At 38.4% G+C, this 21,986-nt stretch overlaps 2 protein-coding genes across 5 annotated transcripts in view; both read left to right on the top strand.

The window, feature by feature from the left end:
- The window catches only part of SENP2 (SUMO specific peptidase 2), a 32,011-nt gene extending 10,528 nt beyond the window's left edge, over window positions 1-21,483 (top strand). For 2 of the 4 annotated variants that reach the window (XM_025451418.3, XM_025451421.3), the window contains 12 exons: window positions 3,302-3,470; window positions 5,177-5,280; window positions 6,598-6,692; window positions 7,084-7,135; window positions 7,933-7,999; window positions 9,617-9,793; window positions 11,107-11,238; window positions 12,473-12,676; window positions 13,220-13,299; window positions 16,194-16,278; window positions 18,125-18,220; window positions 20,188-21,483. In XM_025451418.3, coding sequence (XP_025307203.1) covers window positions 3,302-3,470; window positions 5,177-5,280; window positions 6,598-6,692; window positions 7,084-7,135; window positions 7,933-7,999; window positions 9,617-9,793; window positions 11,107-11,238; window positions 12,473-12,676; window positions 13,220-13,299; window positions 16,194-16,278; window positions 18,125-18,220; window positions 20,188-20,250 — 1,324 coding nt within the window. In that variant the 3' untranslated portion in view covers window positions 20,251-21,483. Of the gene's footprint in view, window positions 1-3,301; window positions 3,471-5,176; window positions 5,281-6,597; window positions 6,693-7,083; window positions 7,136-7,932; window positions 8,000-9,616; window positions 9,794-11,106; window positions 11,239-12,472; window positions 12,677-13,219; window positions 13,300-16,193; window positions 16,279-17,595; window positions 17,743-18,124; window positions 18,221-20,187 lie in introns of those variants that run through there. The other 2 variants (XR_007408201.1, XM_025451420.2) reach the window with 2 other exon arrangements.
- MAP3K13 (mitogen-activated protein kinase kinase kinase 13) overlaps window positions 1-21,986 on the top strand; it is a 430,364-nt gene that overhangs the window by 256,541 nt on the left and 151,837 nt on the right. The gene's annotated exons all lie outside the window — the stretch shown is intronic.

A 21,986-nucleotide genomic window follows, 5' to 3' on the forward strand; every position in this document is an offset into this window, starting at 1 on the left:
GCTTGGATAGTAGACCTAATTTTTCTCCATATTGATCTGATTGATCTAATTTCTATATATATTCTCTTTTGTTGTTCTTTTCCCTAAAAAAGAAATTTTATACTGATTTTTTTTTTGAGGAGGGATGTTGTAGTTTTTAAGTAGGAAGAATCCTTTCACTCCCTCCTCTTATGTTTTTTTTTTTCTTGTTCTAAGAATCTTATTAAAAGAGGCAAAAAAAGGGCTGCCTTGCTGACTCAGTTGGTGGAGAATGTGCCTCTTGATGTTGGGGTTGTGGGTTCTAGCCCCCTGTTGGGCACAGAGATTACTTAAAAAAAAAGAGAAAGGCAAAGATGGATGCAATATCTTTCCTTATCTATCTAAAGCTGTTAATTATTTTAAAATTTCTTTTCCCTACTTTATTTCCTTTAAATTCCTTCCCCCACTTTGGTTTGATTTTATCTTTCATATTAGAGTCGTTTTTTGTTTTTGTTTTTGTTTTTAAATTGAGCTATAACTAACGTTTATTTCAGGTCTACAATATAATGATTAGATATTTACATTAGATATTTATCTAATGATTAGATATTTAGTGATAATGATCACTATAATCAGTTTGGTTAATTATGCCTATCACCATCCATAGTTACATGTTTTTTTTTTCTTGTGATGAGAACTTTTAACGTCTACTCTCTTGGTAACTTTTAAATATACAATATAATATTATTAGCTATAGTCACCATGCTGTGCATTATATCCCATGACTTATTTATTTAATAACTGGAGGTTTGCACCTATGACTTTGGGTTTATTTGTTAAGATTCCATATATAAGTGAGATCATATTTGTCTTTCTCTGATTTATTTCACTTAACATCATACCCTTAGGGTCCCTCTGTGTTGTTGCAAGTGGCAAGATTTCCTTCCTTTTTGTGGTTTAATAATGTTTACTTTGTCTTTTTTTTATCCATTCATCTATCTATGAACACTTAGCTTGCTTCCATGTCTTGGCTGTTGTAAATAATGCTTAGGTGAACATGGGGATGCAAACATCTTTTCATATTAGAGTCTTTGTTCAAATATCTGGTAATCTTTGACTCTTCATTCATGTTTAAGAATGAGACATTAACTGAAAGCAGCCCCTTTGCAGTTGGATAAATAACTGACTGTAGGGCTAAAAGAGAAAGTATGAATAAGTATCATTTTGTTATTTCTCATTTAATTCCATTATGGTCAGAGAATGTATTTTGTAGTATAGTTTCAGTTCTTTAAAATGTGTTAACCATCTGTTTTAGGTCCTAGAATATGGTCTGCTGGGTGATGTTCAGTGTGCACTTGAAAAGAATACATATTCTGTTGTTGTTAGGTGGAATGTTCTGTAAATTGTCACATAGGTCAAGTTGGCTGATAATGTTTTACTGGTCTTAGTGATTTTCTACTTGTTTACTGATTGATAAATGAAGAATGTTGATGTTTTCTACTACAATTGTGGATTTTTTTTTTATTTTTCCATCTAGTTATGTCAGTATTTGTCTTCATGTATTTTAAAACTTTGTAGATGAGTATATCTGATCCATATTTACCAGTTATTACCATTTTGCCATATTTGCTTCATCATGCTATCATATATAGCTAATATTTTTTTCCTGAAGCATTTGAGGGTAAATCTTAGATTCGTGCCCCTTTAATCATAAGTGCATGAGTGTATTTATTTCTTAAGACTGAGGACATTCACTTACATAATCACAGATAAACAAAATCAGAAAATTTAACATTGGGGGTGCCTAGGTGGCTCAGTGGTTGAGCGTCTACCTTTGGCTCAGGGCATGATCCCAGGGCCTGGGATTGAGTCCTGCATCGGGCTCCCCTCAAGGAGCCTGCTTCTCCCTATGCCTACGTCTGTGCCTCTCTCTCTGTCTCTCATGAATAAATAAATAAAATCTTTTAAAAAATAAAAAAAGAAAAGGAAAATATAACATTGATACAATACTATTATGTTGTTTCATTTAAATTTTTCCATTATAGAGATTTTTTTTTTCTGGTCCAGGATTCAGTGCAAGATCATGCATTATATTTAATTTTCATGTCTTTTTGATCTCCTTTAATCTGGAACAATTCCTTAGCCTTTCTTTGTCTTTGATGGCATGAATATTTTTAGAGTAGAAGGCATTTCTTTTGTAGAATGTTTCCTAATTTTGTCTGATGTTTACTTGTTTCTTGTTCAAGATTATCCTGTTGGTTTTTTTTTTTTTTTTTTTCCGTAAAAATACTACCTCGGTGGTTTATCCTTTCTAAAACATCACATCAATAGGGGTATGACAGGTATGGGTGGCGCAGCGGTTTGGCGCCTGCCTTTGGCCCAGGGCGCGATCCTGGAGACCCGGGATCGAATCCCACGTCAGGCTCCCGGTGCATGGAGCCTGCTTCTCCCTCTGCCTGTGTCTCTGCCTCTCTCTCTCTCTCTGTGACTATCATAAATAAATAAATTGAAAAAAATTAAAAAAAAATAGGGGTATGACACCAGTTTGACAGATTATTGGTAACTTTAAGAAAAGCGGTTTCTGGGATCCCTGGGTGGCGCAGCGGTTTGGGGCCTGCCTTTAGCCCAGGGCGCGATCCTGGAGACCTAGGATCGAATCCCACATCAGGCTCCCGGTGCATGGAGCCTGCCTCTCCCTCTGCCTATGTCTCTGCCTCTCTCTCTCTCTCTCTGTGACTATCATAAATAAATAAAAATTAAAAAAAAAAAAAAAAAAAAAAGAAAAGCGGTTTCTATCAGCAGCAATAAGGACTAGGTGGGGGCTTCATGGCTTCTATTTCTTTAGCATTCATTAATTTAGCATTCAGTAGATATTCACTGAATGCCTTGTGTCCTAGATCCTGTACTAGGATACAATGGTGAAAGGATGTAATCTCTGTTTTCATGGAATTTAAAGTTTAGTGTGGGATGTAGACATTAAACAAATAATGACACCAATAATTAATCCAGTGGTCCAGACATGATTAAAGGAAAAGTGTAGTACCAGAGAGGGTATGTGTCACAAGAGAGCTAAATCCACAGTTGTGGTTGGACAGTTGGGGTCAAGGAAGAAGGCAGAGACTTTCGTGTGGCAATCCTGGTGACTGTAGACAGATATTCCATAGCAGAATGCCAGGGTGTCCTCTGAACTAGAGATAGATTGAACTTTTGTGAATAGTCATTGTCTGATTTGACAGGAACAGGCTTAACACAGACAGCTTAATCGCAGGATGGTCTGGAAGCTTAGATTCCAGTAATTTAAGGAGTTTGTTGGTAACTTTTTCTTTTCTTTTTTTTCTCTCAGTTTTACTTTGAACTCAGAGGGGTACAACAGAAGACCAGGGGGCCGTCGTCATAGCAAAGGCACTTCAGAGAGTTCCTTAACCTGGAAGCCTCAGGAACAGGTTGTAACAGAGATGATTTCTGAAGAGGGTGGCAAGGGTCTGAGGCGTCCCCACTGTACCGTGGAGGAGGTAAGCCCTTTTAGCCTGATCTCTTTCTAAAAACATGTTATGGTTTTTAGGAGAGTAAGTAATGTGTGTCCTGGGGTACAGAATTCAGAATGGATGGAAAGGTGTACAGTGACTGTAAATTTCCCAGTCTCCCTTCCAGTACCTGGCCCCATGACCTTGTCTGATGGTTATTTAGCAAGTAACTGCTGGTACTTGTATATACCCTTCTGGAGATACTGTATACATACATAATTTAGTCAAGTTTCAGATTTTTTTTTTTCTCTATAGGATAAAAAAGGAATCATGCTAGGAAATAAGGAGATTATATTCCTTTTGGGTGTTTGACTTCTACTAACTTGTTTCTTTTATAAGGCATAATTGTGACTGAGCGAAGTAAACAGTGAACATGTCCACTTTTTCCTTTTTCAAGGCACTGTGCATGATGTCTTCATCAACAGTCTTCTTTTTACTTCCCTCTTGAGATCTTTGCTTATTCTAGGAGAATTTAGAATTATTCCTGTACTTGGCATTCCCAGGACCATCACCTGTCATGATTTGCTAGATGGTTTTTTAAGCCACTTAGTTTAATTAGTCAAAGAATTATTTATTTGAGGTCCAGGTGTTGTGCTAGTTGTCAGCAATTCAAAAATTGAGTAGCTTGTACCTAAGTAGTTGTAATCAGTGGAGGCAAGCAAAGAGAGGAATGGACTGAGGCAGACTTCAGTACCTCTTCAATGAGAAATCAGAGATGGGACTGAGCAAATATATAAGGTATACACAGGATATATTCTAGAAATATTAGAAAGTAATATTAGCAAGTGCATATTCATTAGCTAAGGGTAATATAAAGTTAGAGAAAGGAGCCTGAGTCTCAGATTTCAGTTTTGGATAAATACGTGTCACTGACTAAGATACCCGATGTGTTTAGGGGGAAGATGATGACTTCAGTTTTGGAGATTGTTTAAAGTGCCAGTGAAATACCCAAGAAGACCTCTCCCGTAGACTCTTGGATATAGGTGATGGGAGTTATGAGAAGAAGGCAGGGTTGGAGACACATTTCTAAATCTTCTGTATATTGGTGTTGGATAAATCAAGGGAGCTGGAGAGAGTACTCACTGAGAGAATGTAGTATGAGAGAAGAGATAATGGGCAGGCCATCAGCATTTGGGGGCAGGCAGAAGAAATAATCAGCAGTGGAAACTTGAGAAGATAAATCAGGAGTGTGTTGTCTAGGAAGGCACAAGGAGGTCAGCAGCATGAGGTGTTGGTGAGAGAGGTCAAGTAACATAAGGGCTGAGGAAGTATCTGCTGGATCTGGCTGTGGAAGTCACTGGTGATTTTGGTGGGACCAGATCCATTTTGGAAACTGAATATTCTGAATATGCAGGTGGATTACTTCTGTTGAGTGTTTCGTGATTGACAAAAACTGCTGTCAAAAACCCAGATACTATCAGAGTCTAGCAGATAATGAAAAGGAGTGGAGTAGAGTGGAGTCAATGGCCCATCTAAGGACTACATGGCTCCAGAGTGTTGATTCAGTTTTTTGAAAGAGGCTAGATTTTAGGGTTTTTCTTTTCAAATTTATAAAGTTGGTAATTAAAAGAACATTTAAAAGTGCTGGCAAATAAAACACATCCTGGGCTGCATTTGACCTTGTAGTCTCTAGTTATAATTTAATGATAGTTTTAATGTGTTAATACTTAAGTGACATCCTTTCTTTTATGTAGGGTGTTCAAAAAGAGGAAAGAGAGAAATACCGAAGGTTACTGGAGCGACTTAAAGAAGGTGGTCATGGAAACTCTGTTTCTCCTGGAACTCCAACTTATCACAGGTAAAAATGAGCTAACAAAAATAAATGCTTTGCCACACATCTTTTTCCTTATTTTTGGAGAGGGGATTGGTGAGAAAGGCTCTGTTGAGAAAAGAGATTTGCATTGTGAGAACTGGCCTTATAATTTGTCTGAACATTGTATCTAGTAATGAGATATATAGAGTGTAGTGGTTTTACAAAATAGATTTTTCTGTTAGCTTTAGAATGTTTTGTTCACAGGAACTCCTGAAACTCTGATATAGAAAAGTAGAATTACAGGTTGAAGTCAGGTTCTTGGAGAACAGAATGTTTTCCAACCTCTCCAGCACATACATTTACATTTCCCTTAGTGTCTTGTCTTTTTCTGTCTCTTCCCCCTCCTTCTCCTTTCCTACCCAGTTCTCCCTCCCTCCCACCCTAGCCTCTCTCTCTGATACACACACAGTCCCTGTGGCATCTCTGAATGCATTTTTGCAAGATTGAAAGTCTTCCACTTTAGAGACAAGATTAAAGTCACCCCAGGTTATAGAAAGTTTTCCTTATAGGACTTCTTGTTAAATACTGTAATGCTTTGGGCAAAACATGACAGTGGCAGAAGAAATTGATGTCTGGCTTTATATTCACCTGTAAAAACAGGACAGAAAATATGTGAGCTCAGCATTGAGGCACACATGGTAATTCTAACAAGTGGTGTGAGAATACACAGCAGAGGTGGGGGGGATCCTGGAAATTATGTAACAGCAAGTTGAAGGTGAAAGTGAAAAACAAGACTGCTTAGCTTGTTGAATGTACAAATAGCAAAAGATTATTTGTCTAGGAATTTTAACTTTTGTTGTGAGCTTTTTTTTTTCCTCTTAGTTTACTCCTGCAGAATGCTAGTATTTTTTTTTGACTAGTCACTGTTGGCAGCAGCACTATGCTTCATGAGCTTTTGCTCTTGTCATGTTAGCAAAATCCTCAAACTATTTTGCTGTTTTCATTCCTGCTTTTATTGTATTATTTTAGGATCCATTTCATTATGTCATTTAAAATTTTTCAGCTTTTAACTTGAGTTTTATCACACTGAGCTTTTTTGGTTGAGGTGGTGCTGAGGATTGAGAACATCCCATTCTAGCAATGTTGAAACTGGAGGTTAGGTAATTTGGCTGAAGTATTAGAATCAAGATTACACTCCTTGTATTCCAGGCCCAGATGGTGCTGTGTTGCATCCTCTCATAATTTGATGTTATAGGGTAATCAGTAACCCCTGTTTCGAGAAGCTTGTCAGATGGAGATGATGAATATTTATGGTAGACTTTCCTTTTGTATCTGACCTTCTTTACTTTTTGTGTTCTTAAGCTCTCAAAGAAGTCAGATGGACACATTAAAGACCAAAGGCTGGGGGGAAGAGCAAAGTCACGGAGTCAAAACAACTCAGTTTGTTCCAAAACAATGTGAGTTCCCAGATTTAGCCCTGTCTCCGTATATTGGCCTTAGTTCATGTGCATATGAAATTGAGAAGTGACATCCTAGTGAAAGATGGTATACCAAACTTTAGAGCATTGTCAGACCCCAGGGCTTTGACTTGGGTTTATCCAGTACAAGTAGTTTAGTAAAAAACTGTTCAATTCCTAGCTTCTACTTAGCAATATTTTGTGAGCCTAAAATTTCATTTCTTAATATTTATTTTGTTAATTTCTTTATATTTCACCACTAGCTGTTTACTAAATGGCATTAAATGATAAGTGAATGTCTTGTTACTTTGGAAACTATGTAAGTTGAAATTCTAGCTATATGATTGATTAATAAAGGAAACATAAAGTCTTTTCTTTATCATCTTCACAGATAGAGTTGTTGAAACAAGGGGACCGCTATGCTCAGTGAGAAGTGAGAAGAGGTACATGGTTCAGTTCATTCTAAGTTTTCTTTTGATATATTATTTTCTTTATAAGTTATATTAATGAATAACTATGTCTAAAGAATTATGAATTCTCCTCAGCTCTAACAGCTGGTCAGCATATATGGGTACGTGGGTAGCTGTTGTGTCAGATGCCCACACTAACTCGGAAGGTGCCCTTCTCTGCTGGGTGTTAGGGCTTGGGAGATGCAGGTGGCACTTGGATAAGAGTGCAATTGTGGTGGGCATCTTTAGGAATTAGCACCTCTAGTATAAGAACAGTAAAGGCAATTCTGTGTGCCTTTAGGATTTTGGATGATAGTTCCTTTAATAGCAGAGTATGGGGTAAGCTATGGCCCATTGTCCATATCTGGTCCACCTGCCTATTTTTTTTAGGTCAAGTTTTATTGGAACATATTCATGCTAATTCATTTACATACTATCTGGCTATTTTTAAACTATGATAGTTGAGAAGATGTGACAAAACTGTGAGACTTGGGGCACCTAACTGGCTCAGTCTGTAGAACCTGTGACCTTTGATTTTGGGTTCTTCAGAGTTGTGAGTTTTAGCCCCACCTTAGACAGAGATTACTTAAAACAAAAACAAAAACATAAGACTTGCAGTGCCCAAAATATTTACTATCCTTTTTCAGAAAAATTTTGCTGACCCTTGGTTTAGAGGACTATATAAACTCAAGGCAGTTTTTGTTTACAAATTATTGTCTTATTTCTAAAACTAATCTCACATTTACAGGTTAAAATTATCCAGTCTATACTTTCCCAATATTTTTCCTCAGGTGTTGTTCAAAGGGGAAAATTTCTGATACAGAGAGGACAGTTGGAATCAGACTTGAAAATGAAGGTGTAAGTGGAAACTAGTTAAATTTTATATGTTTTACTCTTTCACCTGAACTATGTTAAAATGGTGCTCATGAAAAGTAAGAGAAATGAAAAATATTATTTTGATTTCTAATTTCATTGTTTTCTTTGAAAAAGCAGCAGGCTTTGAAGATACACAACTTTTGGCTTCCTTCTAAATTCCCGGATTTTTATCTCTGTATGGTGGCCAGTGTTTTTTGTTTTTTGTTTTTTTTTTTTTGTGAGAGAGATCAACATGCTTCTATCCCAACACTTATCTGTATTGCCTGGCTTCCTTTGGAGAATTTTAAAAAAGCATATGGTCTTTAGGAAAAATATGTTCAGGACCTTCTTTTTAGTTAAGATCTCAAGTTTATATGAAAATATTAGCAATCTCATGCTCTATTGGATTTTACATTTTTCTGTGTAAGTACTGGAATAAAAAGTGTTCCAGGGATCTCCGTAGTGATACCAACATTTTAAATAATAGCAGCAAAATGTTTTTACTAAACACTCAATATCTAAAAGAAATACATTTCTAAATTAAAGGCAACTTGAAATTTTAGACACATTTAAGATACATAGAAATACCAAAGTTTAGGGCACTGCTTATGTGAAGTATTAGTTTGATCAGGTTTTTCTCCCATTAGACCTCTTTGTAAGGATTAGTCTAAGTCTCAGAACATTCCCATTCCCAGTCATTTGGAGTGAAGCCTTTTGTATTGAGTTATCACCTGTGGAACACTAGCTGAAAAAAGAGGGGAAGTATGCCTGAGAGAGGACAGGAGCATATTTGGAACCTGGCTGAAGACTACCTCGTGCTTCTGTCTGTGTTGAACCTGAAGGCTTTGCTGTCTGGGATCCTGGGTTGGGGTCGGGGCAGCAGCTGCCTGTTTCCGAGGCCTCGGATACTTAGTTAGCTAGAGTGAAGAGTACTGGCTCTGCATGTTGAGGGTACTGTAGTTCTAGTTTAAAGCTCTCTTTCTAACTCCATTTCTTAGTTTTAAAAGTTGGCCTACTTCAAATTCAGTGTTAAAGGTTACATAGGGTCACAATAAGGATGAATATTGTCAGAGTTTCTGGAATGCTGGCAGAGGTCTATTTGCTATCCCAAATGGCGCTTACATAGGTATTAATTTTGCAAAAATTAAGCGGTCTGTAAATTTTTCTGTAGTAAATAATTTTTAAAAATGAAATAGAGCAAGTTTACTTATTGTAAGGATGATAATGCTTTATTCTGAGTGATGGGATTATGGGTCATATGTTTTGCTTTTTTTTTTTAATATGTTTTGCTTTTTAAAAAACATTTCAAAAAGTCTTGTAACCATCATGTTTTTCATAGGCTTAAGAGAACTGAAAATACTTTTCTTGCTGCCTATAGGGAAAGTGACAAGTGTTCTTCACGGTTTGTAATTGAGGTGTCCTGTGAGCCTTAGGTCTTGAGCATTTTTTTGCTCCCTCTCTCAGGGACAGACAGATATGCGAAAGCTCCTTTACTTATTTGGGAGATTGCTAATTCTCTCCTTTCAGGATAATGGCACTGTTTTATGTTTCATGTGTGATATATGTTTATATGTGTAAATATCAAACATGCCAATAGAATATAGAAACTTTTTTGATCAGAGGAGGGGACACCAGCTGGAACCTGACCTATCCGAAGAGGTGTCAGCCCGACTCCGCCTGGGCAGTGGGAGCAATGGCTTACTCAGGAGGAAAATGTCAATACTTGAGACAAAAGAAAAACATTGCTCAGGCAAAGAGAGGGATAAAAGGATGGATGATCTTCTTGAACTTACAGAGGTATTATTTCTTGTGTTGATCAGAATAAGAGACATATCTTTAAATAACCTCAGTTATCAAGACTTGAACACATGTTTTGTTTTGAGGAGTTTCTCCAGCCTAGGGATGAGTGTATGAAAGATATCAGGTCCAAGAGCTATCTAGTCACTGGCTACATTGATCACTAATGATCTGTGAAGGTAGCCTAAGGGATCAGAACATTAGTTCAGCAAATGTGAGTAGACATATTTGTCACATATATTTGGACATAATGGGTTCTTTGTAGATTTTCTTCAAATATTTTGGGTTACATACTATGAGTTTCGCATTAGGAATGAGTTCATTGCATTTCTTAAAAGTGATTATTGTTTACTAAAATGTCCCTTTCATTGATAATTGCATTTGAAAATAGTAAAAATTTATTTGAAAAGCCAAAGAAATGAAGGTAGTTAAAAATTCTCATTTTAAAGGTGAGCCTGTATGTTGGTTCCTTTTCCAATTTTTGTTAGTAGGTGGTGGTCCTATGTAGTCCTGTGCAGTGAGCACTTACTATATATTGGACATGCAAGTGGAGTGTCATAAAACGGCACAGTTGTGTGCAGTGGAGGAAGCAAGATTTAAAATATTTGAATGAAACTAATTTCTATTGAGTTTATAGATTCAATCTCAGTGGCTTAAATATGGTATGCATTTATCTGCATAATTATTCAGAGTCATGAAGTCATCTATTCAGTGAACACTCAGTTGGTAGACCTTGCTTCCATTTTCCAGCTTCTCCCTGTTTGTTTATTCCCTTCATGTCCAAACTGTATAGTATCATCTCTTAGGGGTCCTAATTCTATTACTTTGATGTTTTAAAATAAAAGTTTAATAGGTAAATAAGGAAAGTGTGGAAATACTTTAAGAATATTGTGAAAGGAGCAAAGGCTAGAAAGTTAGACACTCCTGGGTTCCAGGCTGGGCTCTTCCTTTTAATAACTGTCTGACTTTGAGCATATAACCTAAATTCTCTGAGGTTCACCTCTTCTGTAAAATGGTGATAATACTTTTAGCACAAGCAAGGATTAATGATGTGCTTCAAGGATCTGGTACTATGTTTGGCTCATAGTGCTCAATAAAAATGGTAATGGGATAGTTGAAATTATACTTTAAATGTAAATATTATTACCTAATTATTGTTTCCAGAAGCCAGTAGTTGTTTTTTTTTTTTTTTTTTTTTTTATAACCATTAGACTGCTCTGTATTTTAGAGATGAAAAGTTTGTTTTAGCCTCAGACTCTTGAAATCTGATTCTGGTTCTATTTAAAATACAACCTCTGGACTTTCTAATTCAGGACATGGAAAGGGAAATCAGTAATGCCCTAGGTCATGGTCCACAAGATGAAATCCTAAGTAGTGCTTTCAAGTTGCGAATCACTCGAGGTGATATCCAGACCTTGAAGAACTATCACTGGCTCAATGATGAAGTAAGTTCTTTTTGTTCCCATTCTATCACTATGCTTAACCATTTACTGTCTATAACCAGAGTGATCTCTACCTAATTATAAGCGGTTGGGAAAGCAGCTCTTAGTTTCATCTAAAACAGAAATATCTCAAACCATAAACAGTGGTCAGTTGCGATTCTTTGCTGTCTTTAATTAGTCATGTTTCAATTTTCTGCATCAGTGCTTTGTTTCATCCACCACTTCATTTATGAGGAGTCTTCAGTGATTTTTTTTTTTTTACAGATTTATTCATTTGTTTTTAAGTAAGTTCTGCGCCCAACATGGTGTTTGAGCTCACAACCCCAAGATCAAGAGTCGCATACTCTACTGACTCAGCCAGCCAGGCACCTCTTCAGTGACATTTTTATGAACCTTAGGTGTAGCTGATGAGAAGGAAGCAGCAAGTGATACTTTATTTTAGACGAATTCTTATAAGAGCCATTTTATTTTTTTCAATAATAAGGAGATAGACTGATCACTATACATACATGTATATGTAAAAATATGTCTTTTTCTTTGAGTGATAATGGTAAAAATTTGCCTAATCGTCATCTCGTATCTTTATATATTTAGCTAAAACTAGCTCTGAGTTCTTGCACATGTTCTCACTGGTCCTTTCCTTAACTCCCCAAAGTCCCTGCATTTTCCCCTTTGTCTTCCTTTCTCCTCCCCTCCCCAGATGGATGATGTATAAACACATTCATATAAAACTAGTATTTTTGTTTTACATTATGAATGTCATATATTTATGATAGAAAATTTGGAGGTACAGGAAAAGTAAAAGAAAAATATTCTAAAGTGTCACCACTCAAAAATAAAATATTAATGTTCAAGTATATTTTTTCCAGTTAATATTTTTTATACATGATAAAATTTATAAGTAGTAAAACTCTAGTTAATATTTCTGCATGTTTTTTTCATGTGATATAGTTACATACACCTTTTCATTATTGCAGACTTTTTCCTTGAATTTCTTCTCTTGGCTCTTTTGCTCACATGCTTCAAAAGTACAGTTTCACTCCTTAATTCCTTGCATTTTGCCCTGATTATCCTTTATTTTCCATATCCTGCCATAAACAGTCCTTTCATCCCCATCTCTAGTACCTTCCTTTCCTGAAGCTCCTTACCTTCTATTTCATCCTAATTCAGATAGGTAGAAATTTAGTTGTGGTAATGTACTTGCCATGTTCTGACGTTTACGCCCTTGGTATTACAGGTCATTAATTTTTATATGAATCTTCTGGTGGAAAGAAACAAAAAACAAGGGTATCCAGCACTTCATGCATTCAGTACCTTTTTCTATCCCAAATTAAAGTCGGGTGGTTACCAAGCAGTGAAAAGATGGACCAAAGGGGTCAATCTCTTTGAACAAGAACTTATTCTGGTTCCTATTCATCGGAAGGTACATTGGAGCCTCGTGGTGAGTTGAGAGGGTTAATTGTTGGAGTCTGTATAATGGCTGTTTTCTTGAATAATGAAGGCTATCCTTTTCTGTCCAGTTAAAAGTCCAGTAGTACATATAAAAGTGTACTCTGTAGAGTCGCTTCTTGGTTCTTGAGTTGAACAACTTAGAAAGCTAGATGGCATACAGGAAAACAGGAAAAGAGTTTTAGTACACGTATGAATTCTTTATTTGATTTCCTTAGTTTTGTTTACAAGATGGTACAGATTTATTATAGAAGAGTAAAGTATGATACAAACTAAAAAACAAAACCAAAAAAGCTCATCACTTTGAGAGGATCACTAATGTTTTGGTGAGTAAGTTTCTAGGCTTTTCTCCAGGACTAGAAGTACATACTTTTACAGAAATGAAGCTCTTATTACCTGTGATATTTTAGAAGAAATGTGTCTTAGAAATCCATTTATGTTGGTACATGTATTGACTTTTTAAAAGTTGCTTTTCCTTTTAGAAATAAAATTCTCCTGTTAAGATGTTTCTGGATGTTATGTTTTTCCATTACAGGTGATAGACCTAAGAAAAAGGTGTCTTAAATATCTGGATTCTATGGGACAAAAGGGCCACAGGATCTGTGAGATTCTCCTGTAAGTAAAGGCTGAAAAACTTCACTGCTGCATCATTGTGCCCTTGTTAGGTGATCTGTCTTCTATCTAAGCCTAGAAGGCTCTGGTGGATGGTAGTGTAATGTTTAGTGAATGTCCTTCTAGTTGTTCAGGAATTGACTTGAACTCATCTTATCAATAAAGAACCTAATATTTGATCTTAACGAGCACTTTTATTTAGTAGCATCACTGGAAACAAGTTTGTCATGCATTGTAATTGTAAAATATGTCTTATTAGGATGCTGTAATTTGAATTAGGATTCTTTGGGATTGATACATTATTCTGAATGTTTTAAAGAACTGTTAGCTAGGGAGTCTTATTCCTTGAATTCTTAAACCCACTCATGTCTCTATGCTTTCCAAGAGAGTTGGGTTCATCTCAGAACCAAGAGGTAACTTTTAAGTTAAAGCATATATGCTTTATAGGCAATATTTCAAATAGTAATTGCTAGAAACCTGCTTTTCAAGCATAGCTGCTTAACTGAGCTATGTAAAGTGGTGATATGAATTTCACAGTGAAGAAGCAGTTCAGTAAGAGCAGTCTCTCTGCTCACTGGAAGCAAATGGGAGTTCTCGTTTTTAATTTTAGTAAGGATACTTGAATAAGTTTTATAAGGATATGAACCTTTTAAATGGATGACAAGAAAACTTATTAACAACAATTAGTTCCATTCTCTCTTTCTCAGTACTATTTTAGTGTAAAAGATTCTTTTTTACAGGTATTTATCTTGAATAGAAAGTTTAAAGAGAAGAAAGTTTAAAAAAAAATCATACAATACACCAGATTGTTTATTAAAGCAGTTATTTCCTTCTAGTGTTTTCCGTTTAAGATGTATGCGAAATGTGTACACATCCATACATGTCCACATACACATACATATTATCACTAAAATCACTATTATTACTGAAATCACACAGCAAAGTGTAAGGATACACAAAAATCATACTTCTGTCACACTGACTCTTTGTTCTTTCTTTCTTCCTCTCTCTCCATGGGTATCCAAGGCTTACTTCCTTTCCTGATGTTCCCAGTTCAGCTTTTCTTGACTTTTTTTGCATCATTACCTCCCCACCCCCAGAGAAAAATTTAATTTCTCCATGACAAGAGAAAATAGTGCTAAGGAATAAGACTTTTTATTTGTTGGGTTTAGAGGGCTACAAACCTTTTTGAAACATCTAGGATTCTTGCCTTCCAAGAACGAATTTCCACCCCCTAGGGACGATGTTATTGGTCCCACTGAGAGTGTTAAGTCCTGGCTTCGCTGATGCTGGTTTCCTTTATATGCAGGGTAGGATGAGAAGGATGAGAATGGAGATGCCTGGCTTAAATTTGATAACCCTTGGAAGACCTCAATAAAATTAAATCACTCTTAATACTTAAGTATATATTACTTATGGCCTCCTTATGTAATCACAGTGTCCTTATCACACTTAAGAAAATCAGCCAGGGATCCCTGGGTGGCGCAGCGGTTTGGCGCCTGCCTTTGGCCCAGGGCGCGATCCTGGAGACCCGGGATTTAATCCCACGTCAGGCTCCTGGTGCATGGAGTCTGCTTCTCCCTCTGCCTGTGTCCCTGCCTCTCTCTCTCTCTCTCTCTCTGTGACTATCATGAATGAATGAATGAATGAATGAATGAATGAATGAATGAATGAAAATCAGCCATCAGGGGCACCTTAGTGGCTCAGTTGGTTGGTGTCTGACTTGGTTTCGGCTCAGGTCGTGATCTCAGGGTCATAGGATCCAGCCCCATGTTGAGCTCTGCCCTCTATTTTAATTTTTAATTGAAGTATGGTTGATACACAATGTTACATTAGTTTCAGATATGTAAATTAGTAATTTGACAACTCTCTAGTTATGTTGTACTCACCACAACTATAGGAACTTTGTTTTATTTTTATTTTTTTATTATTTATTTATTTATAACATATTTTATTTATTTATTCATGAGAGACACAGAGAGAGTAGAGACAAAGGCAGAGGGAGAAGCAGGCTCCCTGTGGGGAGCCTGATATGGGACTCAATCCCAGAACCCTGGGATCATAACCTGAGCCGAAGGCAGACACTTACCCAACTGAACCACCCAGGCGCCAGTGTATTTTCTGTTTTAGATCTTTTTTTTTTAACTTCCAGTACAGTTAACATACAGTATTACATTAGCTTCAGGTGTACAACATATCAGTATAATGATTCAGCCATTATAGAATATTATGTATCAGTGTGCATCATGGTAAGTGTGCTCTTCATCTCTTACCCATTTCACACATTGCTCCACATTTTATATCTATTTTTAACTGGGAAAAAGCAAGTTGTAAAATGAAGTACTTTTAAAAATAGAATAAAGTGTATGTTTTTTTTTTTTTAATTTTTATTTTATTTTTATGATAGTCACACAGAGAGAGAGAGAGAGAGAGGCAGAGACACAGGCAGAGGGAGAAGCAGGCTCCATGCACCGGAAGCCCGATGTGGGATTCGATCCCGGGTCTCCAGGATCGCGCCTGGGCCAAAGGCAGGCGCTAAACCGCTGCGCCACCCAGGGATCCCAAAGTGTATGTTTTTAAATTATGTGTAAGGAGTGGAGAACTAGAAGAAATCACAGTAAAATATTAATAGTTATTCTGAGTGGCTATTATGAGGTATTATGCATTTTATATTTTACAAATTTTAATTTTCTAAGGCATGTACAGTTTTTGTAAGTAAGCAGGAAAAAAAAATAAAGATCAAAAGCAATCATGTTTTTTAAAAAGCTAATAGAGATGGATTTGAGAAAAGCCTGCCTGTTAAACATCCTTTGTAATGTCCTTTGTAATGTCCTTTGTAATCATAATGGTAAGTGTCCACAGGGATTCATCAATATATTCTTTCTTTGTTTTTTTAGTCAGTATTTACAGGATGAAAGTAAGACCAAAAGAAATATTGATCTGAATCTTTTAGAGTGGACCCACTACAGCATGAAGCCACATGTAAGTGATGCTATTTGGAGTGTTTTGTTGCATTTACTGACTGTGACATATTATGTAGACTTGGCTTCCTCCCTCCCCTTACTTATCCTTAGGCATGCATAAGCTGGTTTTAAGAATTATCTATTTCTAAATCTTTAGAAATTCATTTAATCAAGGTATCTGCTACTTAGTCTTTATTTCTTGTTTAAACATGAATGTTAAAAAAAAAAAAAAAAACATGAATGTTGGAGCACCTGGGTGGCTTAGTCAGTTAAGCATCCGACTCTGATTTTGGCTCAGGTCATGATCTCAGGGTTGTGAGATCGACTCTGCATCAGGCATCACACCCAGCAGGGCATCTGCTTGAAGATTCTCTGTCCTCTCTGCCCCTCTTCCTGTTTATGCGTGTGTGTGTGTGTGTGTGTGTGTGTGTGTGCATGCACACATATGCACACACACTGTCTCTCTTTCAAATAAATCCTTAAAAAAATAAATTATAAATGTTAACTATATGCTAGTATATTTCTCAAAAAAGCTAATAAACTCAAGTCAGCTATTTTTCTTGGTTGGTGCTAATGAAAATTTAAAGTTCTTGTTACTTATCTGGGAATTTTGTTTCTTTAGGTCTTAAGGGTCTCATGCCACAGGTCCTCAAGAGACAAATATGCTCTTTGTGAACATGTTTTGTATTTTACTTGCCAGATTTGAATGCTGTTCAGGGCTTGTGAATGCATACATTTTTTAGTCCTAATGGCTTCCTTTTTAAAGTAAGCTATTTCAGTCTCAGCCGTCACCCGTGTGTAATGGCCCACCTATCTTTACCCAAGAGATTTTCCTAAGTTGAATAATTAGAAGGTTAAGTTTTGAGATTTCCTGAGGAGAGCACAAAACCAAGAGGAGTCTGTTAGGATGAATATATAGTGTTCTGGTGTGGGGATGTAACAAAGAAAATAAATTCTCTTCCTTTGTACATTGGAGTCTGTAGCTGTCTCCATACTGAGAGATGCTGTGCTCAGGAGAAAAGTTCAAGCTACCTACCATAGGTGTGGGTGTTGTGCATGTTGAAACAATCTTTTCTCTTTTTTTTACAATAATCATCTGTGTTTCTTTGAATAAAAATTGAACTATTGTCCTCTAGAATGTTTTCCAGCGGGGGATTCAGACTGTCTTTTATTCTTACTATCTTGTGCTCCAGAGAGCCAACAGCCAAAATGTGTTTGGGGCTGGCCAACATTAGGGCCGCAGAGGCCTGGGCAATGTGTGAATTTAGCTCATGGGGATCGGTTTATGATGCCTTTAGCACTGCTTGCAGTAAGCTATGCTTTTGCCTCAGCACAGAATTGAGCCATCAAAGCAAGATCCTGATTAGTTAAAGCCTATCAAGAGGCTTTTTTCTTTCTCCTGCTTGTAGCTGTGGGGGTTGAAAGTTGTGGTCTTATTTTGCTGCCTCCAGAAGAGAAGCTAAACCCTGCATTATGGAAATAGGTTAGTTGTATTGTAAGCCTGTTTCTGATTGAGCCACACTTAGCCCTTTTTAAAATTTATAAAATGCTTCTGAAACCATTCTGACTAGAATTCCTGTTACTTAAGTAATAAACTTTCTTCCAGTTTGGTTTCCCAATATGAGAGTGGAGACAGGGAATTCTCACTTTTCTTTTTCTTTCTGAAAAATATTTTCTGTGGGGGTCACATACTCCATGTCATGGGTAGGGTTCTTATACCGCATAAAGACTGTGTTTGTGTACCTTTAACATGTACCTTTAAGATATTGTTCATCCATGGTAATTATTTATAAGAACTCAAAGGAGTTTGTATTTGATGACATTTTATCCCTTTCTCCCCTCTTTTTTTTTTTTTGTAATTTTAGGAGATTCCTCAACAGTTGAATGGGAGTGATTGTGGAATGTTTACTTGTAAATATGCAGATTATATCTCTAGGGACAAACCTATCACATTTACTCAGGTGAGTGAAGCCCTTCCTCACCCACTTACTTGGCAGTGAACAAGATAGACATGGAGCGTGTTCCCAGTGCCTGGCACACAGTAAGGTCATAGGAGGGTAGCTGTGGTGCCGTTAACTGCTGTGACCCTTGGCTATGGCTTCACTCCGCCAGGATCAGGGCTTGTCCCTGCATCTGCCCTTAGGTTGCTCCTCCTCTTTAGTGACTAGGGAGCCCATTTGCACATCTCCAAACTCTAGTGTTCACTGGCTCCTGAGTATTTCTGGACAAAGGAAGAGGCCTGTAAGAGTATGTAATAGCCTGGGGAGATCAGGCCTTGCAAGAAGTTAAGCCACAGGTCTGAGCTCTAGCTGCAAGTGCTGCCTTTCCCTTCTGTGCTGTCTACTTAGAGTTCTCCAGGACTGTATTTGAGTGGGAATTTGAGTGCGTTGGAACTTTTGAGAATTTATGTTTGTAATAGTGGATTCTCAGCCTTTTTATAACTGAGGACAACCCCCTTTATTTATTTTTCTTTTTAATTTTTTTTTTATTTTTCTTTTTAATTTTTTAAAAAAAGATTTTATTTATTCATTCATGAGAGACACAGAGCGAGAGTGAGAGAGAGGCAGAGGCACAGGCAGAGGGAGAAGCAGGCTCCATGCAGGGAGCCCAATGTGGGACTCGATCCCGGGTCTCCAGGATCACACCCTGGGCTGAAGGCAGTGCTAAACCGCTGAGCCACCCAGGCTGCCCCACAACTCACTTTAAAATATATTTTTCTGGGGCGCCTGGGTGGTTCATTCAGTTAAATGTGTGCTTTCAGCTCGGGTTATGATCTCAGGGTCCTGAGATTGAGTCCTGCTTCTCCTACTCCTCCCTGCTCATGTGTGCATGCTGTCTCTATCAAATTAATTAATTAATTAATTAATTTAATTAAAAAATATTTTTCTTAAACAGGCCTCACTTGAACAGATACTGTCCACTGTCCACCAAATTGTACTTATCAAATAGGACTAATAACTATATTCCAAGCTTTTGAAGCAACATGAAGTAACGAGGTCTCCCTCTCATGCTGAACTATAATTCTAGTCTAAAATAAAGGCACTTAGTATTGGTTAATTTCATTAGTTTTACTAAGAATAAATGTGTGGTTTTTTTTTTTACTACATGTTTTGAGCTATTTAAAATAACTTACATATTCATGTGTTACGACTTTTTAGGCCCCTCTAGGTAGGAAATCACTAGTTTATAGCAAAGTGGTATATCCATCTTATTATAATGAGTTGCCAGGAGTACCTCAAGGGTGTGAACTTCTGATTTCATCAAAAAGATAACTAGTTAAAAAAAAAGAGAGAGAGAGAACTAGTTGAGTTACAGGTAATTTTGGATTTGTTTCGTGTGTTGCTTTGAAAATTGGCTGTCGTGATTATCGTAAAGCAGAATAATATATTAAGCAAAGCTGTTCATTCTTTGATGCTTCTAAATAACGAGTTATTTGCTCTTTCAATCTACTGACATGAGATTTGAAGGGCAGAAGTTGCCATTTGAACAGAATTGGCAGTGTACATTTGGTAAAACAAATTTTTGAATGTTATTTTCCTTTATTTAAATAGAGTTCATGTTTTTCTCAAAGACAGCAAAATATGTTCATTTTTGAATGTTCTGAAAATAGATGTAAGTAGAAAAGTTTCGTGTTATGCTACCACTTGGGTGTTTCCATTTTGGTTCATGTCTTTGTGTTACAAGGTAGTTGAGGGATTCCCTTGTATAATTCTGCAACCTGCTTTGGTTTTCCTTAACCTGTGAAAACGCTTGTGACACATACAATATAACAATAACATTATAACCTCCTTATCTATGGTTTTTAAGTCTGAATCATGACATAAGAGAGTCAAGGCTTATATAAAGGACATAGTTTATTTAGAGGATTACACCTAAGGGTTGTTGACACTGTGTAACATATGGTGTGTTGTTTGTGGACCCCCTGCAGCACCAGATGCCTCTTTTCCGGAAGAAGATGGTGTGGGAGATCCTTCATCAGCAGTTGCTGTGAGGAGGCCCCGCCCAGTCCCTCGAGCTGCTGGTGGTCCTGTCACGGAGGACGGATGTTTCCATATACCTCATGCATCGTGGGTTCAAAAGTCCCTGCATCAGCTCTGGTCTCGCAGGCACTGAGCCGCAGCTCGCGCCCCGGCGCTCCTGCCCCGGCCCCACGTGGTGTGGGGCTTCTGCGCGGCCGTGCGCGAGCCTGTGCCTGCTCGCAGCCTGGATCGTTCAACCCACACAAGAACAAACGCTAATTCATACTTTTTTTTTTTTTAAGATTTTTTTTTCCCTATGAATGTGGGAAATGCAGGATTTATTCTACGATTTGTTTTTTGTGTGTTTGTTCACGTGTTCATTCGCTCACTCATTTGCAAACATAACCGGCAGTGGCTGTCTGCTGCTGCTCTTACAGTTAACTCTGAATTACCTGTTCGAACTATTTATTTTTGAAAGGAATATCAATCAGGCTCCGCTCCCAGCTGAAGACCAGGAGGGCAATCAGTGGGGGGAGGAAGGCAGTGGTAATTCACTTCTCTAAGGCTGGAGCAGAGGCTGCCGGCTGGAAGCTGGAGATCTGGTTTCGGGGGCTTGCAAATGCCGAGAAGCGCCGCGGTGGGGGGCCCGGTTGCCTTTCTGAGGAAGTCGGACACCACAGCGTTGGCATGGGCCCCGGGCCACGTGGAACTGCCGCCCAGGAACTCTGGCTCTCCAAGTGTCTTCAGAGGAGTGTAGTGGTCATCCGGGAGACTGCTCTTTCTGGAAATGAGGTGACTTGGCTACTCTTGAAACTGGATTTGAAGTAACTGTAAACCCTACATCTTCATTTTCATCCCAGATCTGGTTGCGTCTAAACCTCAGAGTTGTCAGGGCTGGCCTGGGCTGCTGATTTCAGATGATACTATTCAACCTAAAAGCTATTTTTCCTCAAAGTTTTTTTTTTTTTTTTCTATGTATAAAGCCGAAATTAAGTTTTGTACTCATTAGGATTTACACCCCCCCCCCATTCCATCCCCACTGAAATTTGGAAGAAAATTTAGTACATGGCTCTGAGGCTGCCAGTTATACAATAATCTATTTTGCATATGAAAATTTGTATTTAACTTTTTTGTTCATGAAAAACTTTACAGTGGTTACACATTTTTAATTTCGGAAAGTTTAGAGTCGGTCAGAACATATTTTGCAAGATCTAGTGCCTAGTGTTGCTTTTCCGATGTAATAAAGGCCGTCTGGCAAACCTGCAGAGCGTACGCCCGAATGCTTCCTGACCCTCCCTCCCTCAGAGCGCCCCAACCTGCCCCGCGCGCCCGCAGGGTCCGACCGGAGAGCCAAGCCTCGAGCCTGCCGCCCGGGGCGGCCCCCATCACGCAGGCCGCCGTCGGAGCCGGTCCCCCCGGGGCGGGTCCCGAGCTGGGCCGAGCCCCCGCCGGGTGGAAATCGCCCTCGAGCTTAGGCCGCACAGCCCTTTCCGGAGGCCGCTGGCGGCAGAGCGCTGGGATCCTGGGCCGCCCGGCTCCGCCCTGGCCCCCGGGGGTTCAGCCGACGGTGTAGCCCCCGGAGCCCTGGAGGAGCGGCAGTCTGCATCCTGCCCCAGCCGGGATGCTGGGGTGCGGGCGTGTGGGGGCCTCCTGAAGGGCCCTCTCCTCGTCAGCCCTTGGGGATCCCCCGGCCCGCGGGGCGACTGCTCAGACCCCGCCAGTTCCCCCAGCTCCTGAATTGAGGAGCTACCCCCGGCCGCGCTTCTCC

This window comes from Canis lupus, chromosome 34 (assembly GCF_003254725.2).
Source record: "Canis lupus dingo isolate Sandy chromosome 34, ASM325472v2, whole genome shotgun sequence".
Taxonomy (NCBI): Eukaryota; Metazoa; Chordata; class Mammalia; order Carnivora; family Canidae; genus Canis; species Canis lupus.